Below are 21,314 nucleotides of genomic sequence, written 5' to 3'. Positions count from 1 at the left end.
TTTTACACCAATTTTGGTTTGTCTTTTACATGACAACATATCTTTAAAAGGTACATTCCACATAGCAAAACAAAAGAACATTAGTATAGAAATAATTAGTAGCTCAAAACAGGAGTCTGTTGATTCATTTATTTGCTTATTTGTCTTTTTTCATTTGCATATAAAAATAAAAGCTATACTGACAGAGAAGGAAACCCCCACACAAGAGATGACAATGTGAAGATTTGAAGCGTTCTCCTGAAACTCAAAACAAGATACAAACATTAAATTCACTAGATTTATTAATTATATTAACCCAGTTATTGTTTTAAGTCATCACCATGTAAGTATATAAAACATCAACCGAAAGAGGGCCGCTGAGCAGCCAGAGGGTGCCAGAGAGTAGAGAAGAAGCTGTGTATAAAAGATAGTTACCATCCCTTTCCAGTCAGAGAAAAGTCCTTGGTACACTATAGACAAATCATGAAATTACACATCAAAATGCAGTTCACGAAATTACAGTAATAAGTGTTCCTGTTCTGTAAGCTTCATGTTTTCATCACAGAAAATGCAGCAGCTTCAGTTAACATTAGACTCCTAATGCAGTCGAGTTATTTTAGCCTCTTAAAGGAAAAAAAAACAACCATATGCCCTTTTCCTTTATTATCAGAACTGAACAATACAGTCTTATTTTGCACTTCAAAAATATAATTGACTTTGTGTCATCAGTAAACTATGACAGTGAGTCAGCAGGTACATACCAGACAAAAAATGTGACGTCAACGTAGGAAAAACACGTCCGAAAATAGTAAAATTGAAAGATGGCTGAATTCCATTTAGGTTCTTCAGAACCTGCCATTGTTCATGCTGTTGTTTACAGTGACGCATTGGACATTTGAACAGAATGCATCCTGCCTTGATGTTATTAGTAATACCTCTCCATTTCTTGCTATGACAAATCAAAATGTGTCCTGTGAATATTGGCTATTATTTACAGCTCACACCTGTGAGTAGAGTCATTAAGAAGTATTTCCATCTAACAGGCCAATGACACAAACGTGAAAACATTGTTCCTAGTAGGCCTATTTGAGTGAAGTAGCCTATAGCCCACAGTCGACTAAAAGTAGTCTGTCAGCTACTTTAACTGAAAAAAATTAAGCTTTAAATATAATATAATAATATAATAATGGCCCTTGCCAGTGTGAGGCAATAAGGTAATAATAATAATAATATTCATCATCATCATCATAATTATAACCATAATAATAATAACGATAATAACAATTTATATATATATATATATATATATATATATATATATATATATATATATATATATATGAAGAGAATGAGAGAGAGAGAGAGGGAAATATCGTATACAGAAGGTGTGCGACCCCGCGAGTTGCACGCACGTCTCGTCGTGGTGACGTTTCACCGAAGCAGGAAGCAGACAGGAGTGAATCATCTCGCGGCGCTTCAGCGCTCTTTGGCTGCAGACGGAGCAGCTGTCAGTGCGCAGAGCTGAGCGTCACGACAGGCAGGAGGCTTTGTGGAAGGACGGAGGATTTAAAATGCAGCTCAGGGACGACTTCTGTAGTTTATCACATTGTCGTGTCGGGTCTCAAAACGTTCAAATCTAGCGTATGAGCAACGAGCCGACAGAGAGGGACTTTTCTCGAGTGGTTTTTTTGTTTGTTTTTGTCTCCAGAGCTGACGGCAGTGTTGTCTGTCTCTGCACTGTCCATCCGACACAACTAGTCCAGACATGAGTAACGTTAATCTGATTTTTTGGGACCAGTTGCAGGCTGGCAGCTCCGATGTGGACTGGTGTGAAGGCAATTACCTAATATACCCCAGCATCGCTGAATTTTACAACACGGTCGGTTTGAACGTTAGCTAACGATGTTTGCCTTTTTTTGTTTTTTGTTTCTGCATAATACAGTTTTGTGTACAGTCACAGCTAACTGGAGCACAGCTTTTCTGCCTTTGTTTTTCTTTGTACTGCACTGCTTTCCTATACTCAGGTTAGCTATGGCTAGCTGCTCTGACTTTCGACAGTTTTGTCTGCTTTTCAGCTTCGAGCATCATGATGTGTAATGTTAGCATCAGGTTACAAATGTTGCTTTTTTCTTCATTTTCCACTGGCTGTCAAGTTTGTTAAAGGCCAGCGAGGCTCGCGCACGGATCAACTTTTGACAAGCATGTTGTCATTGAGCTGCACGATCGGCTCAGCTGTGATGTAATTTTTTGCTCATAGCTTCTCCTTTGTTTATCATTTCAGATCAGCAACATTTTGTTTTTTGTTTTGCCGCCCATATTAATGTGCTTGTTCCGCCAATATGCAACACATTTCAACAGTGGGATTTACCTCATATGGATTCTGCTAGTTGTGGTTGGTAAGTTGTGTGATGACCTTTTGACCTTTTTATGTTTCTGTTCAGCTTTGTGGGAGACCTTCATCATCTTTATTTCACCTCAGCATCCCTTGGCTCACAAATCATAGGCCTATAGTTAATGCTTAATAGATTTTGTGAAGTGTCAGGCTAGTATTTAATGTCTTATATGCCGGTTAATGTTATATAAACATGCCTTAAAGCCGCTGGATGCACTGCGTTGTTGTAACTGGCCTAATTTATAGAGACAGATAGAGACTTTATTGTCCAACTCAGTGGAAATTTGTCTTTGGCTTCGCTCAGTTACAGCAAAGATACATGCAAACATAAAACAATACAACATTTAAAATGTACAATATGCAATAGTGCAAACAGGCAGGTAGGAGCAATAAAGGCCTATTACAGGCCTATTAATAAATAGATAGTAAAAGAGAGCATCTTCCAAAATAGTAGTTTTCTCTAATATTAATTATTTTGTGTTCTTCGCCTTAATGCCATACGGAATAAAGTACTTCCTACAAATGTTATGACTTTGAAGAGAAAGTTCACTCCTGCTGAAATGTGGTTCCTTTATTAATCAGTTTGACAGAAAATTAACAATTTTGACAACTAATGAACTCTTTAAAGGTCCAGTGTGTAGGATTTAGTGGCATCTAGCAGTTAAGTTGCAGATCTGAAAGAAAACATGAATGTCTCCATCTACAGCCCTTTTACACTGCGACTTCAAGGCGGGAATGTCACGCTGTAAAGCTGCCTCTGCTTTCTGTGTTATCGGGTTGATCGGGTTATGGGGGACAGAGTTTTCCCGCCTTTAAGCGGACATGGGGGGCTGAAACAGCGTTAAAATGATGTCTGTGTGAATTACGGTGGCTGCGATGTATCGGTTTTATGGTATATTGTGCGAAAGTTGCCGATCATCATACCGTGTACATTTACTTATTTATGATATTGAAAAAAATATAACTTGATGGAGAATATCACCTCTATTTAAGTATATTCAAGAGGACCTTTTACACATACTTCCATTTTTAAAAGATGGTTTCAAGTCTTAATTATAGCGATAAAGCATTTGTTTAACCAAAACTAACTTTAAGGGTCATTCTGACTGATAATATGAATAATGCAGTGAAACCATGAAACCGCAATATTTTCTATGACTGTTATTGTACCATGAAAATCTCATACCATTTCAACCCCAGTGTGAATAAGTGAATTTGTGATGTTTTGACAACCTGTTATATATGTGACCCACCACAGGAGATTTAGAAAGCAGCTAATAGCAGGCAGTGGCTTACTCAAAGAACTACGGCCGAAAATGTTTCAACAATTCGGGAAAACAATGAGATTCAGGAGTTCCTTACCCTCTGAGGAGAGGACAGTATTAACCGCCATATAACCGGGATAGTAATTTATTATTATTACCATGTTATGTTGTTGTTATTGTGCAGAAAGCGATGGAGACACACACGTATGTTAAACGTCACAGTAGAGGCTTCAACATCATGACAAAATAATAAAATACCCTTATTTTGTGACATTATGTGGTTGACTTTTGGTACTTGTACAAAATATTTACACAATGAGATGTTTGATGAATAGTTATCAGTAATGTGGATATAATGACTAAGCGAGTACAGGCAAACAATAGAACAGCTGGACCAGTCTGGTAAGTTTAGATAATTACATAAATTTTACTGTCATGCAGCCTTTGAAACCTGAAAAAGATAACACATGGGATACTTGCATCCAACCCTTAGTTAATAAAACCCAAAGAGTTGTCAATCTATTGAGAAAATGATCTACAGATGAATCTTTAATGAAAGTATTTGCAGCCCTAGGATACATTGTCTGTGCACAGAGCAGGCAAGGCAAGTTTATAGCACATTTCAGCAGCATGGCAATTCACAGTACTTATAAAACGTCAAAAGCATCGAGACAAAGTGCAAAAGAAATGCATTATGAAAGGACAATTATATACATTGTTAAAACACCATTAAAAAGCTGTGTATGAAATATACATTGTACAACGCATATGAGCTGTTACGTAGGTGCCCACTGTCTTAAAATGCAACTACACAGTTGGGATGTCGGTTTCCTCGGCCACGTCCTCCTGTCACAGTCCACAGTTAAAGCTTTAGGTTGTCCTGAATCATTTTACCCTCTAAGAAAAACACTTAATCGTGACTAGACTTATTCATTGGTGGGATGAATGCTCCTTTTGCTTAGATTTCATTTGATTTGACACAGTGTTTCAGTCTTAAATGGAGCTACTGTATGTAAATATCAGTCCTAAGAGATAGCAGTGTCTTTTTCTCTTACAGCAGTTGAGAAAACACCCTGGTTGCACTGTCAGCATAGATAACTCGACAGACTTTCCAGTGTTCCCGAGAGGTGACTTTACTGGGTGATAACTGAGTAGCTGTTGAATAGGATTTGCATAACTGAAGTTGAACTATGGGTCAAATGTGAAATGGGGTGTTCTTTCTCATACTGGACTGCATGAGTTTGTCCTGTCATATCAAATTGGTCCCATTTCTCCTGTTAAACACAAACCGCCTCCCAGACCGGTGAACAAAATAATCATACATTTTTTGTTTCATACCATAAATGCTTATAAATGCAGCGGCTCTAACAGCTTCCATTGTGAGGAGGTTTTTAAAAACACAGCTGACAAGGCGGTTACATGGTTTCATCTCTCTTCCACGACCTTTGACCAGAGCAGGAAAACAACCGCAGGTTTTAGTGTGAAAACAACCTTCAGCAGCTTCTCTTCGGTTTTGGCCTCTGTGTGTTCACACTGAGTCATCCTCGTAGTTTAGGACAACCGCAATGCATGTGACTGGTACAAATTGGATTATTTTCATTATTCGTTAATCAGCTTTTTTTCTTTTTGGTGTTGATTAATAGGTCTATAAAAACCTGGTGACAATTTCCAAGTCCATTTCAGTGTGATATCTTCAGATGTCTCAGTTTTTCCAACTGACACGTCAACCCCCCAAAATGTAATTTACCATCGTAGAGGACAGAAGAAGCTAGCTAATATATACATTTATTATTTATTTATTCATTTTTATTCAATTGAACATTTTTACATAATTATTGTCACTTTTGGTCAACAAATAAAATAACTCCCATGTACATATAAAATAATAATGATAATAATAATAATTAGAATAACACAAATAATAATAGAAATAAAAACATAAATTAAGATAAATACATAAATCTAACAAAAAAAAACCCCACACATATAAATCAAATTTTAATGTCAAAAATCTTTGTGCATGTGTGTAGGAATGTAAATTATTTATATTTCTACATAAATTCACCGACCAGTGTCTACATTTAAGAAGTTGGATACAATTAATGTTTGGAATTTTTGGAGGAAAAAAAAAACTTAAATCATGCCAGGTGATTGTATAGTATATTGTAAATTTATATATAGTTGCTGATTAATTTTCCACAGAGCAACTAATTGATTAGAGCATCACAATTTTTTAAAAATATTATCAAATTTGCAGTATGGCCAAGTGCAATATCCAAATCGCATGAGGTGTAGGTTATTTTTTTAAAGGGTTATTAAGGGTAAAATGTGTCACAACATACCATTATGAAGAACTATGTTATTATAAAGATAACCCAGCATGCAAAACATAATCTAGATGTAAGAAAAATGTGCCTGTTTGTTACAGATCCCGGCAAAAATCGCACCATCATTTATCACTAAAATCTTGAGTCATATCACAGTTGAATTATCTATGAAAATAATCACTATGATTTTTTTTGCATATTGTACGGCCCTGTAATCGATAAATCAAATAATAGTTTCTGCTTAATTTCCATGAGAAAGTTTAAGGTGGCCTCTGCATACGTTTTGTTTTGACTGCCAGTGATACATGAGCGCACTGACAGGTTGTCGTCTCCTGACTGGGAGCAGCGCTCCCCTCTGGATAAAAAGTTTGTTGAACTGTTGGAATCTCTTGTTGTGAAAACAGATTATTCTGATAACAGAGGGTCTGTTAGAGCGTGATAACAAAGGGGCACTGACTGATCCATCCGTCCACTGAATTTCAAAACTCCCACTAACAGTAACGCTGATTTCCAAGTAACTATTTGTAATTAACATGTTTATTCCTGTGTAGCTCTTTGCTTAGAACAGCAGGTGTTCCCCAAGCTGCTTTTATTTTTGCAAAAATGACTCACAGTATAGATGACCCCACATCCCTAGAGTTGCTCACTTGTCTGCCCTAAACAATTTGATGTCACTATAATTATTTTTTACACATTTGAGCTGGTCTCCTATTTAATCAGTCAATTATTTCTTTTCAAACGTTAACGCTGATCACACTTAGTTTTTTTAAAACACTCAATCTCATCAATCCAGCCTCGTTGACGCACTGTCCTAAACAGAAGGTGACTTCTCTGTTCTGACAAAAGTTTGTGTGTTTCTGTGTCCTTTTCTTTCAGGTATTGGATCGACATATTTCCACGCCACCCTCAGTTTCCTCGGCCAGATGCTGGATGAGTTGGCCATCTTATGGGTGCTTATGTGTGCCATTGCCATGTGGTTTCCCAAGAGATACCTCCCCAGGATGTTCAGGAGGGATCGGTATGTTAATTACACTCTTAGAAATAACATTTCCAAAAGAGTTCCTCCAGAAAGGCTGAGGTTTGGTTTTGGAGTAATGTCCATTTGAAAAGAAAGAGAAGTCAAAGAGATATAGCTTCAAAAAAGGGTTTATGAACATTTTTTTTGTAAACAAAGAACGCTTTTAATCCAAAGATTCCTGGTTTTGGATGACAGAGAATCATGGCTTTACCCATGTTTCAAATTATATTTTCAAATGTAGATCTATCCCCTTCATCAACTCAACATAGTTGATGATCTTTACCATCATATTATGGCATACCGTAATAATAATAGTATTATTTATGTAGCACTTTTTAAGTTTAAGCACAAAGTGCCTCCTAGATGAAAAGGTTTACAGAATAAAACAAGAAACCCATATAGTCCCTCCCCTGCCCCCTTATGCAATATCAAAATGAAGAATATTGAAAAATAGAATAGCACTGCGTACAAAAACATACGAGGATGCAGTTTCAAAAATACAATTTCATAAATAGGAAAGTAAAGTGTAAATGAAATAATTAAGCTCTATATAAGCAGATAAAAATTAAGAGTAAAAGAAATAACCATATGAATAAGCAGATAAGATGCTAATAAAACAGATGATGTCATACAAAGCAGGTTTGATGCCAATAAAAGAACTCTTGGATTTAAAACAGGTAAAAGTATATGGAAGTGCATACAGTACCACATGGAAATGTATTTTTATAAAACAGGAACCAGGTACTTGGAATTTTGTATTCAGTTCTTATTTGGAATTGAGTTTCAGTTCCCAAACCACTGCACCAGTGAAACAGTAAAGGCTCTAGTAGGCTGCTGGATGTGGTTCCCTTTTGCCCGGCTACCTGTTACACTAAACCAGGACCAGTGGGAGAGAAATCTGTGGGAGCTGAGCCCCCTTTGTAGGTTCTAAATGTAATGTTAAACATCACAAAAGGGTTCTCTGCAGAACTTCTCATACAACTTTTCCACCAAATTAGCTTCAGTTCAGGATTCTTGAACATTGGTGCTATCCAGCGAGCTAGCCTGCATTTCTACCAGTTCAATCATAAAAAGATGTGTCATCAGGGCATTGCACAGTGCAAGTAAACAATAGTAATAGCAGACAGCATTGATAACCCACAAGCTTTCGTTCTGTTATCACAGATATTTGTTTCTATCTGAAAAACAAGTACAGACCAAGCATTAATGAGACCACTGCACGCTCTTTGTTCCCCCCAGCGATTCCTTGCTTGACTCCTCCATTGTTGCCTTCAATTCAATTCAATTCAATTCAAAAAACTTTATTTGTCCCCAGGGGGCAATTCAAGGCACACAGAGCAGCATGACAAGCAATAAGGTAAAGATGAAAGTAAGAAGGAGAGAAAAAATATAAATCAAAATAAAGATAATTTAAATATTTGTGTATATACAGTATATAGGTGAATAAAGTATAATAATAACTGTCAAGTACATACATATAAAAAACTTAAAGGAAAGTGGAAAAGACGAAAACACAGAAAAATGCTGCTCTGAGAACCTACCGGTCGACCACACGAGCAGCGACCCGGAAGACATGTGGACATCTGTCCTCTTTTTCTAAGCTGTAGAATATGACGCACCCACTGATGTCGCAGTTCACACCTCAGATTTAGAAAAACCTGCTGCTGTTTTTTTTGGTCAAGCTGAGAACCAATTTTATGTTTTCTGACCAATTTATTTTTGGTCAAAATTCTCTGAACGCTCAAAAATTAGGTGCAGGAACCTGTTTCGTGTTGATGGAAAAGGGTTATCATAGGGATTTCTGGGTGGAACCTTTTACAGAGTATAACCTCTAATGTTGGTTTCCAGATAAAACCCTCTTAAAGTAAAGGGTTTATAAAAGGTTCAACCAAACACCAAAAAGGGTTGTAGTTTTGGGACCAGCCCAGAGCTGGGTGATGTGACCAGAAATGTTATCAAGATAAAAACTTCCATATAATTCATTATCAATAATTATCATGATAAACATAAAATGTTAAATCATCAGTTCCCTTAAGTTTAGGTAGGTGGGGTGGGCAACATGGAGAAAATAAAATATCACAATATGTTGATTATAATAGCTCAATGTTGATATTGTGAAGATATTGTAGGGTTGACCTTTTGTCCTTTTACAAATAAGATTATTGATAAATAATCATGAGTAATGTGGATGTAATGACTGAGAGGGTAAAGGCAAATATAGGAACAACAAGAACAGTCTGGTGAGTTGGGGAAATTATAACACTACTGTAAGGCAACCTTTAAAACTAGGAAGAGACAACACTTATGATATTATGATAACCAAAATATAAGACAATATCTAATCTCATATGAGAATATCAAATATTATGTCAATACATGTAACAGCCCTAGACTTTTTGAGAACCTAGAGGTTCTTGTTGGCACTATTTGTGTTTGTAAGAGTGTACTGTTAGTTTACGTAAACACAGCTGGAGGTGTCTGATGCAGTAGTGTTTGTGTTACACAAATTAACAAATATATTTTTTTACAGACAAACTGTAGTTTCTACTTTGATTTTGTTGCACTCTTCCACATGAGATCAATTTTAAGGCAAATGTCTCCACAGACACACTGTATTAGTGTAGCTCCCTGTTGGCCAGTGTTTTGTCACATGATGTGTCCTGACTGCTATGTTTAATAATAGGCCTGTCCGAGATAGCTGACACCAGTAAAAGCTGCATCACATGTCTTTACTTCTCTTTCCATTCTCACAGAGCCGTCATGGCTGCTCTTTCACTTCAGGCTGTCACTTAAAAATGTGCCCTCCTGTAGCTGAGTGATTCTTGTTTATTGCCTGGATGTTACTGTGTTACAGAGCTTTCTGGAAACAGAAACAGAGTTTCATAATTCTGTTCACAGAGTTCAACACTGCTGCTGATTTTGTTATTCTGACGTGTTTTGCTTTTTTAATTCAGGTCAAGGTTCAAAGTGGTCATCGGCATCTTGTCAGGGATCACCACCGGGCTGGCCTTTGTTAAACCTGTCGTCAACTCATTATCACTAATGACTCTGGGCATCCCCTGCACCGTGCTGCTCATTACCGAGCTTAAAAGGTGAGTAAACATTAAAAAATCAGTGAGTGTGGGCAGGTGACAAAGCAGCCTCGATCCAGGAAACATAATACTATGTATCATGACATTTCAGTCACTCAGCTCCTAATATTTGATATGGGAAGGATTGAAGATTCTGACTCATCTAATGGTTGGTGATCTCCTTAGAGGCTTTTAGTGGGGAGATAAAATGCCGGCAATGCGGCAGCAGATATGAATTAACATGTCAGTGGTTCAAAGTTGTCTGTTCAGTGAAATCTGTAAAGTAATTAATGAATGAAAACCTTTTTTGTACCCCAATGGGGAATTTTCTTTGCATAAATAAGCATAAAACAGTAACGACAACATATACCATAAAAACATGCAAAAAAAAAATGGCATAAAACGTCAAAAAATACATCATCGCCAGAAATCTGATGAGGATGTTAAATTAAGGGAAGTAAGCTTAAAAGTGCAGTTTCAGACTGGTGATTAGAGCTTGTTAAGCTGAATGCTGTGTGGATCAAATACAGTAATGCCCTTTTAAGTCAGCATCCTTGGCCAGGTTTCTCACACTCATGGAAAACCTGGAAAAGTCATGGAATTTTACAATCGCATTTTACAGGCCTGGAAAAGTCACAGAACTAGTAAAAACTCATTGAAAGATTGGAAATATCATGGAAATGTGTTGTGTACAATAAATGTAGTTACATTAATGTAACATAATGGTGAATTTATTTTGTGTAGCTGACAACGTAATGTAGTTAAAATATGCGTTGATGTGTGACGTTTTGGTTATGTTTCGTCTCTCCATCCATGTTTGCCCACCAGCCACGTCAAATACTTCTGAAAGCACCTTTGGCTGAGGGGAGGGGTATACGACTTTTAATGGTTGCATTTTATATTTATTTAGCCAACAATTTTTAAAGAAAACATGCCTTTTGAAGTCATGGCTTCTTTAAAAAATGTAGGACAATTGTGTCCTTTTTTCTTTTATTAAATTTTTGACAATTTTTTTTTTGAAAACTTTTTTGTTTTGTTTTCTAAGAAAACAGGTTTAGAAGGCATGCTTTCTTTAGAGTTTTTTGCTATTTTTATTTTTGAAAAATTTTTCTTTCATTTTTTTTCTGGGGAATTTTTATAGAAAACATAAAATTTTAGGCATTTTCTTTTCTTTTTAATAAAATGCCGAAATGACTATATTTATACATCACAGTAACTCTAAAAACAGAAATTATTTATTTATTTTTTAATTTTTTTTAAAACACACCACGTGGGATGCTGAAATCATGTTTGAATAGAGTTTGAATCATATAGGTTTGAAAAATTTCAGGCAAGTGGTGCAAGAAAAGAAAAGTCCTGAAAAGTCATGGAAAAGTTTGGAAATTTTGTCCATGACAATGTGTGGGAACCCTGCTTGGTGTTGTTATACCTGCACCCTGAAGGTAAGAGCACATGTTCAGACCGTAAAGAGTGCAGTGGATCTGATGTGCTCTTATGAGCTAAACCACATCTGTTTTGTTAGTAATACAGAACATTTGTTCTCCAGTTATCTTGCCTCCCAGGTTAACAACCCTGTCCAGTTTGTTCTTGTTTTGTACAAATAGTGTTCCCCCCAATACTAAATTCCAAAAGTCATGGTACTCTGAATAAAGGTCTTATAAAACAGTATCTGTCCACATAAAAACTTCTTAGTTTCCCTTAAAAACAGAGATGTTGTCGAGCCTTTGCAAAGCTAGCATGTGTGTTATCACTCCAGAAGTTATGTTGACATTGTGTCCACGGAAACAGCATCAAGATGTAGTTTCTGCTGCTTTCAGTACATTAACATATCACCTCTGGCATATTGTACTCACATTGTCTAATGACATACTATCTGTTCCAAGCTAATTATAGGACCTTATGATGTGAAAGAATGTTCCTGAAAACACACAACAAGCCACTCATGCTCCTTTTGTATGTGTGTGTCGCCTCCCTCCGTCTAAGCAATGTGGGGCTGCTCTGTTGTTTCCGTTTCCCACATCCCTTACTCACCACCGTCAGTCTTGTAACCTTAAGTCATCCATTGTTCAACCTGTTAGTTATTCCTGACATTACTGCAAGTACCAGTCATGTGTGGAGGCCGCTTGTTTTTGTTCTGCTAAGTGGGAGAGAAATTCCTGTGGCCCTGGCTGATGGACTTTTGCCCTGCGAAATGACAGACTTATTTGTTTGCTTTTTTCCCTTTTTTTTACAGTATGGCTGTAGGCCAAGTCACTTCCAGTTTGTTAGGAACAACCTGTTCTGTGTGTAGGAAATCCATCACAAATATTGTATTAGTGTTGAAGCAAAAATACCAGGCATACTTGTAGCTGAGTTTTTCATAAAGTACAAAAAAACTGAGTGAATGTGAGAGTTAATTTTCACGTCCCAAAAATCACGAGTGGATCTATTGACTGTATTTTTATTATTTTTAATTGAAACAACAGATCTAGAGGTCACAGAATCCCACTCATTATTTATCTCCCCACTGTCTTGCATGGCTTAAAAAACTGTAGTTAAAAAGAAATAGCCCAAAAGTTCAAACAAATAATGAAAACATTCTGTATATAAATCATATTGAGGGGAAAAAGCATGCATAGCCTCACTTGCATATGCATATTGATACACATACCTTCATATATGTATCAGCAAATATGAATATTGTGACATCTATTGTAATATAATCAATTTAAGGTTTTAAAAAGAAGATTTTTCTCTTGCACTTTTCTCAAAGGAGAATACTGTTATTTACAACTGGCATCTTATTTTGTAGTTTCGGCCATCATTTCCTTTCTGTAACAACATTGTTTCCCATCGAATTAATTGTTGAGATCTTGGAGCTGAAGATCTGATGGGGTTAAGAAGCTCAAGAGGTCCAGCAGTCATTTTGATCTTACCTGATATCAGAGAGAATTGTCAACTTGTTGCACTTTGTTTTTATCGGAAATTGTGTCCACTCTAAACAATTCTCATGGAAGAGGGGGAACCAGTTTCCCTTAACCAGTCACTAGAGACCGATGTATCTGCCTCATCCCATCGTCACTTTAAGTCCACTTTGATATGAAGCCATGCCAACATATATATTTTTTGCAGAGGCTTTGAGAGTGGAGCAGAGCAAAGTACCATAAACCACGAAGTCGGGAGATATTGAGAAGACATGTTGATTTAGAACCGCCCTGATAGCAGTATCTATTTAGCATGTAGCTGTCACCATTGTTGTTATTATTCGTCATTGCTTCCTGTACACTGCCTGACAAAACTTGGCAATGGTGTTAGTCCAGCCAGTGGCACTGTCGCCGTTTCATGTGACAAATCTGTCAACTCGTTTCAGTGGGCTGAGTCTAGACCTTAAGTAATTGGAAATAAAACTTTTTAAATAAGTAAAACATAGGTTGACTTACTTTGAAAGTTAAGACAGGGCTGTTGGGTAGTCAGCACCATATACTGTGATTGAAACGTCCCTGGCACGATACCGACCACTGACCCTTGTTCCATATTACCCCATCTCTCTCTTACCTTCTGTCTTCTTCACCGTTGTCTGCCTGCATCTCTACTTTGAGAATACAATAAAGGCAAAATCATAGTTTACAGACAACCTCCTTCATTGAGCTTGATCTTCCATAGAGGTGTTTGCAAAAAAAAAAACATTTTTCCAGTGCAGTGAGGGATTTTTACCAACAATGTTGGTCTGCTCACATTGAGCTTTACCTCAGAATAGAGATGTGTAGATAACTGACTTGTTTACATCCAGTCTGACGGCTCATTTCCTGTCTTGTCAGACTTTTGTATGTATCAACTTTTGTTCTTCATTAACCCACTCTGACATTGTTTGATATTGATACCTAATATTTAAGCTTAGCCTTCATATTATTAAAACCACTGCACAAAGATCTCCAGAGTCTTTGAGAAATATCATGCTTAGTTTTGCTGATCCTATGGAGCCTCTTCCTTTCTTTTCCCCTGTGTGAGAGAAGCGTCTCAGCAGTGCTCCACCCCAGATAGACAGACTGTCCTTTCCTCCACTTATCTTTGCCTCCAACAGTCAAACTCTCCATCACACTCCCTAACGCTCACGTCTCCAACAAGAAGTCCCACTTTCATGTCATTCTTATCTTATGTGCTTCTGTTTGAGCTGATAGGAACCAGATATCCAGCTGTGGGTGGTTTTGTTGGTGTATGTTTGCTAACAGGAACAAACATACACTAACTGTATGTGTGTAAAGGCTTTTTCTGAGCCTACAGCTGGGTCGGTACTGTCCCTGATGCACAGCTCCCATGTGAATATAATCGATCCAAACACTTAACAATATAATAGAATATTGATGACACTTTAATGGCCTATTTCCTTCTGGAAAGTCGTGTCACTGGCCATCTATTTTTGTACTTCCTGTGGCTGATGTGTAGCCATGACATCATTTCTTTTTGCTCCCTATGTGGCCCAATTATGTAACACAATGAGAGTTTTACAGTTTGGTTCATTCATTGACTTTATTTACATGAAGCGATACTGTGTATCTTTCGAAGGAAAAAAATAACGCAATCTGTCTAAATGAAAACTCGAGTTCACAAGATTTCAAATGCACCCTTCCTCAATACAATATACTCTGAGGGTTTGCTGCTGTAGCATTACTTATGGTCTTTAATGTTAGTTACAAAGACATATCTAACATTTGCTGACATATTTTAGATGCTTCACTGACTTTCTTTCTCCTTTTACTATTATTGCACTACATTTTAGCATTAAATCTGCACTAGTCAATATGTTCTATATCAAACATCTATCAACAATAGCTCAACTGACAACATGTACCATGATGGGGTCATTATAGGGCTTTGAGGGGATTTTCCATGCAGTGATTAGGGGAGGCTCAACAGTGTGATAAGCAGTATTATTGACATTTTTACTATTCTTGCAAATTACTTAATTTATTCTGATTTTAGTGCTTTGTAAATAAGCTTTGTTGTACATAATGTACATTGATAAATGCAGAACATAGAATGGCAATGAGGCTCAATCATATTTTTGGATAATACATTCACATTAACATCTTTACAGGGCGATAAAACGTTCTTTAAGCTAGCTGTAAAGACGTCACGGCTGATCACTCACTTCAGACCAGCAGTTTTCCATGGCCTCTGCAGCTGATGCGTTGTCGTGCTTTCTGGGAAATGTTTGTGTCATTCCAACATTCCTTTGTCCTTGAAACAAAGGCAACTCAAATTTTAGGCTTGTAAATTCATACAACTGCATCAAATGCTCAGTCTTAAGGGAAGGTGACAAACAGTTGCATCATCAGCACAGTTCAGTCAAGCCTCCTTGCCCCCGTCTTTGTTTTGGCTTCAGCAAGCAGCAGGACTCTGACTGGTATGTCTAAGGAGGACAAGACTAAGAATAGTTTTATCAGCGGTACTCCGGATTAGTGCAGGTCTCTGTGGGTCAGCAGTGTGTCCACTAGGACACCAGAATACTTTGGACAGCTCTGTCAGGCCCCAAAAAGAAAGAAGATAATCTTCTCATCTAAAAATAAATGTGCTAACCTATAATTTTATCTTCTTGGTATGTATATCTCTGTAACTGTAAACACACTATTGCTAGAGTGGACAGCACAGACAGTAAAATCACGACAAAACCTCAGAACCAGCAGGGGGGATTTGAGCTGAACTTAAAGCTCGGTGTTTTCTGAAGGAGACAGTTCAGATGCTGTATGATCATGATTATTCGCTGACCTCTCAGAGGCTAAAAGCTGAAGTAGAGAGAAATTTGGAAAAGGCACAAAAACAGCAACATTTGTAAATATACCCTTTCTGGAAAGCAGCAGTGTTAGATCTAACCTGTGTAATGGCAGCAACAGAAAGTTTACGAATCCGTCGAGGATTACAGGTTAGACATTATCTGCAAGTTTACTTATTTCTCAGCTGTCAAAACTTTGTGTGAATTTGTGTGTGTTTTCACAGTTGTACACATTCCTCAGTGCTCCGTTTGATCGTTGCAGATGTGAAAACCCACGTGTGTTCAAGTTGGGTCTGATCTCAGGGATCTGGTGGGCACTGGCTCTGCTTTGTTGGATCAGTGACAGAATCTTCTGTGAGATGTGGTCATCTGTCAACTTTCCCTACTTACACTGTGCTTGGTAAGCTCAAATCACAGATTATATTGTATGAACAACCTGAGTATTTATATAACACTACAAGTGAAATTATTAATATTAAAACTGCTAAAACTGTTGTTATTCTACAAAAATCTCCATATATCAAATAATGCCATCTATGATTAAAGGAATACTTCACCTGTCAAATGATCCAGTGCTTACCTTGTTTGACCTAAATATTGTAAAGAAAATGTTTTTCAACCCAACCAATCACACGCACAGACAAGTAGCGTTCATGGACATGCACATGCATTTAAACTTATTGTGTTGTATATTATAACATTTTAGCAAAAATGCATGGGTTTGGGAAGTACTGGGCATACGCCTGGATAAATGAGACTTGGGTTATACCGCACGAGTTGTGTGAGTTTGTAAACAAGTGTTTTTAAACGTGGTGTCTAGTTAGTTCAGCTTATGAAGAACGTTCACTTTTTTGGATCTTACGTTCACTGTGGAGAAGAGCAGTTTTCTTCAAGACTTTAGGGTAACACTTGTGTAATTTATATATAAATGGTGCTTTTGCAGGAAAAGTATTCCTTTAAGAAAAGTTTTTGAGTACTTAAATAACAGACAAAAAAGGCACTGTAGACGACACCTGGATATACTGTATGTAGTGACCCATTTCACAGGCTGTTCATTCATTCATTCATTCATTCATTCATTCATTCATTCATTCATTCATTCAGACTCCTCTTGCTCTTACAGGCACATCCTCATTTGCCTGGCTTCCTACTTGGGTTGCGTTTGCTTCGCCTACTTTGATGTTGCGACTGAGGCCCCGGAGCGAGGACCCGTCATCATGTTCTGGCCCAATGAGAAATGGGCCTTCATCGGCGTGCCCTACATTTCCTTTCTCTTCGTCAACAAGAAGTCTGCTATCAAGGTGACATAAGGTGACCCGAGTCTGCTGCTCTCCTGGTTGTGCTTTGATACTTCTCACCAGGATGTATCTGAACAACATGGCAACTTTATGGCCACTTGTGACCGAGTGATATAGGTAATGCATATTTTGGGCAACCGTGAGGATTTATCTTTTCGTTTTTCCATCCCTGTCTGGTTTCATTACACAGCAGTGTTTATGCAACTCGGCCAAGGACCATAGGTGTTACAAATTAGTCTAACTTGATGATAAGAAGGGTGACTTTTTCAGCAAACACAGTATCAAAGCCAAGAAACCTTAACAGTGTTCCAAACATATTCTCAGGCTTTGCATATGAGATCATGTCAATATTAGTATTATGCATTTTAGACTTCTTTAAAAAGAAGATTTTGTACATTTTATAGTAACTCAGAAAACCTCATTATAAAGCGTTGTATTGCCTTTATAAACACAAGTACAGCATCTCATAGGTGCAGTCTGGCCATTATGAAAGCATATTTAGAAACAATAAAGCACTGGATTCATTTACTGTGATCAATGCATAATGCATTAAAGCTTATTATTATATTGCTTAGCCAATCTTACTATGCTCAGCGAATCAACAAGCTGGTTCATAAGATGTTACAGAAGTGTTACAAGTATTTCACACCAAGCCTTATGTGTTTTTAAATACATAATGGATTCAGGCTGTTATACTCTGCCCTCTTTGTAGACGGGCAATTTCTGTTTAAGATGCTAGAAGAAAATATTGGCATTGTACGATTCTGCAGACCAAGAATATGTTACATTTGTATGTTTCATACGTATCATATCAAGGTTTTTTAAGTGATGCTGACTTTGTCAAATGAAGGTGGAAGGGATGGTGGATTGTATGTCACCTAGGTGAGATGTCTGCTTTTTCAGTGGCTTTTTAGGCACCAAACGTGGGTGTTTTGAAGCGAGACATGGCTACTTTTCTGCCAGCTGAGTTGCCCAAAAAGCAGATGAGGGTCCCCTGTGGCAAATTGTGATTTGTGATATTAGGCTTTCTACATTTATTGAATTTAATTGAACTCCTTTTCACAGAGACATGGCTGCTTTTTCTACTGGCATAGTGACCTGAAAGGTGGTTGTCTTTCAGAGAGACATTGCCACTCTTCCTGCAGGGATAGTGGTCTGAAAACTAGGTATTTTAAGCCAAAATATAATGTTTTCCTCACCATTAAGTTGCGTTTCCATCAAAGGCTTTCAGTGTAGTTCCTTTGGAAGCAAAAGTAACACCTACAAACAGGTACCTAAACCCTAAGATCTGTTGGGTGTTTCCGCTGTAGACAGTACTCTTATGGTGCATGCTGCTCCCATTCATTTTGTACTTGAAGCGACTGATTTCCTGTACAAAGCATGCTGGAATACCTGCAAAGCGAACTAAGCCGATGACGTGAGGAGAGGGCGTGACAATTTCAAAAATTTAAACAAAGCTCACATCAACACAGCCACTCATGCTACACCTTCAGTGACTTTTCGAACACTGTGGAAGAGAAGGGGGCGGGGGATTGTGGATGGATACAAGTGACCAGTGGGGCAGGACGGATGCGAATCGCGGCAAATTAGTTGCGTATAGAGGGCATGCAACGTTACATGTGGGCAGGGTTGTTGTCAGCTGCTGCTTCATCCAGCAGCAGTTCCTGTATTTCCTTCTTCACTGATGATACAAAGTGAAGTCTGCACCCTGTTAATCGTCTACAGAACAGGGCTGCAGGCTGCAGTGAAGGTTCCTCTCATTGGGATTTTTAAAAATAGCGGGTTTGTGCATTGACTCCCCATCAGGCAAGAGCAGGGGTTTAGTGCTGCCTGAGCTAAGACACATTTCTTTTGTCTTCAAGTTAAGATTAGAATATATGCAGTTCACATAATCCAGTGAAAATTAATATGTTTTTTTTAAACACAGTACATGTCATCCAAGAGAGACAAAAAACAGATGGTCAAAGTTATCATGTTGAAATTTAAGGTGTGTTGATGGATTCACATTGTCAACTCATGCATTGAGTAACATTACAAGTAAACGTTTCACCTTAAAAGTTGCCAGCCGTCGGTCCAGGGAATTTAATTATTTTTTCCTCAGTCTACAGCTGCTTCTAGAGGCTGTGAAGCATCCATCCATTTTTAGTTATAGTTTACTCATGTATGGAAAAGGTGTCATGGTATGAACGGTGGTTATAGCAGCCACAGCTTAGCCCTGAGCACAGAGTGTTGATTCTCCACTGACTAATCAACGGACTGCAGCGTTTCAAGCTCCACCTTTTAGTACCATATCTGTGTGCAAGGGACCTCAAGCAAAGGGGTCGACAAAATCTGGGGACAGTAGCAAAGGTACTAAAGATACTATCCACAATTTTTCACAATGGAAATGCAAAAAAATGCATACTAAACCAACCTGATGGTGGAAATGCCCCAGTGGTTTTTTGTGCCGAAACCACTGAGTTGTGGAAACGTGGAGTTGCAACATATCCATTACATAATAACTTGCAAATGTAACATATCCGTGGTTTTCAGAAATGTACAATGCCAACATTTATTCAGGGATTCGATTGGAAAGACGATTGACTTCTCTCTGTTTTGGGCGTACTATGTTTTGCTTCCAGCATGCTGTTGTGATTGTTAAAGGTAGTATATGAGAAATGTGTTTGATATACTTCTGTATACATTTTTACTAACAGTGTAAGACGCATTCATTTTCCAAGGAAAAGCATATCATTCATATATTACTGAATGAACAGGTACCCTGTCATATTGGCCAAAACTCAAAGTAAAGAAAAAGAATGTGAAATTAAAATGTATTTAACTATAATTGACTATTCAAGGAAATATTTACATATTTTGCACAAAATGACGAATGGTTCTCAAAGCCTTTGGCTGAATGCACACTGATAATGACAATTATCTACTCTAAACTTTGCTTGCTAGTGTACAGTTTCTGATACTAAAGTTTTCATGGCAATTTTTTTTTTGTTTTACCTGATGTCTCAACTCTTAAACTTCTCTTCAGGATTATTTATTCCAGGCTCAATATTTTAGACTTTGTGCTACATAGTATTGAATCTATGACAAATGTGCAAAAAGCCCTAATCAAACAGGACTACAGAAACAAATGTGTAATGTGTCTGAAACTCTAAAAGGAGAAATGCAGTGCACTGATTGCTTTAAATAACGAATTGGAATGAGGTTTAGGTTGTGGGACGGATTATGTTTTATTACTTATGACCTAAAAACCTAGTCAAACTTATCAGTGTTCATTTGGCAGGAATGAATAGAAATTCTGTAGAATACAAAAGGGAAGTAATGTTGGGTGTTTCAAAACACAAACCCTATAAAAGACAAGGATCACCAAAGCTTTTTTCAACACAAACCATTGTTTTAAATGTTGTTCTTGAAAACTGCCTCAAGCTGTGTTAACTGTTGTTATTTTACTCCCGTCCTCCTGCAGAGGCTTCTGGGAACACGGACTCGTGCACACACACAAGGTCAAATGAAGGATCATGATTTACAAAGAAAAAAAAATATTTTTGAGAGACATATTTTGTTAAATCCAAAATAATATTTTTCTAAGTGAAGTGCAGCCAAAATGGAAGGGTGATGGTTTTTGATATTGCATGATTACTATCTTTTCATTGCCAAACAGTTTTGTTATTTTATTTTATCTCCTGGAAAAACTTTGGGAAATGTGAGCAAAGCTGTTGTAGTGCCCAAAAGTACTTTCATTGTGCTGCAAAAGATATTGAATCAAAAATTTGAAGGTGGGTTGTTTTTATGAATCACCCTCTGATGAAGCTGTCAGTGTGAACAGGACGGCCTGTTTAATGCTGCCCTGTGCATCATAAAATTGGTCTTGGCATGAGGTAAAATTATGATCTCATAAAAATAAGTTAAGTCTTTTTTATGGACTCACATGTATATACTCTAAGTTTTTCTCTGCCTGCATTGACAATACAGACAAACTGCACAGAAGTATTTATTTTCATAATTTATCCTGTTTTGTAAACAAATATTTGTAATAGATTAGTATTTTATTTTATTTTATGCAATAAACCAAGCCAATACTCAGAATGATTGCTGGTGGGATTTTTTTGTTTGTTTATTTCACAATATCATGTTGAAATAATGCATGCACCAAATGTAATTTTCCACTGTTAATTATCTATTTTGTAGTTTTTTGTGTTGATATGTCTGTGGACCTTG

The 21,314-nt window shown here is 37.4% G+C and overlaps 1 protein-coding gene across 1 annotated transcript; it reads left to right on the top strand.

The window, feature by feature from the left end:
* The first annotated feature begins 1,484 nt into the window (after positions 1-1,484).
* acer2 (alkaline ceramidase 2) lies at positions 1,485-21,182 on the top strand. The gene is made up of 6 exons (XM_042485214.2): positions 1,485-1,858; positions 2,261-2,375; positions 6,840-6,981; positions 9,936-10,073; positions 16,064-16,201; positions 16,925-21,182. The coding sequence occupies exons 1-6, from the start codon at positions 1,745-1,747 to the stop codon at positions 17,109-17,111; spliced, it is 834 nt and encodes a 277-aa protein (XP_042341148.2). The 5' UTR covers positions 1,485-1,744; the 3' UTR covers positions 17,112-21,182.
* The last annotated feature ends 132 nt before the right edge of the window (positions 21,183-21,314 follow it).

The sequence above is a fragment of the Plectropomus leopardus genome, chromosome 3 (assembly GCF_026936395.1).
Source record: "Plectropomus leopardus strain MGB_pleo_1.0 chromosome 3, ASM2693639v1, whole genome shotgun sequence".
Classification (NCBI taxonomy): Eukaryota; Metazoa; Chordata; class Actinopteri; order Perciformes; family Serranidae; genus Plectropomus; species Plectropomus leopardus.
This window is presented reverse-complemented; position numbering and strand designations above follow the sequence as displayed.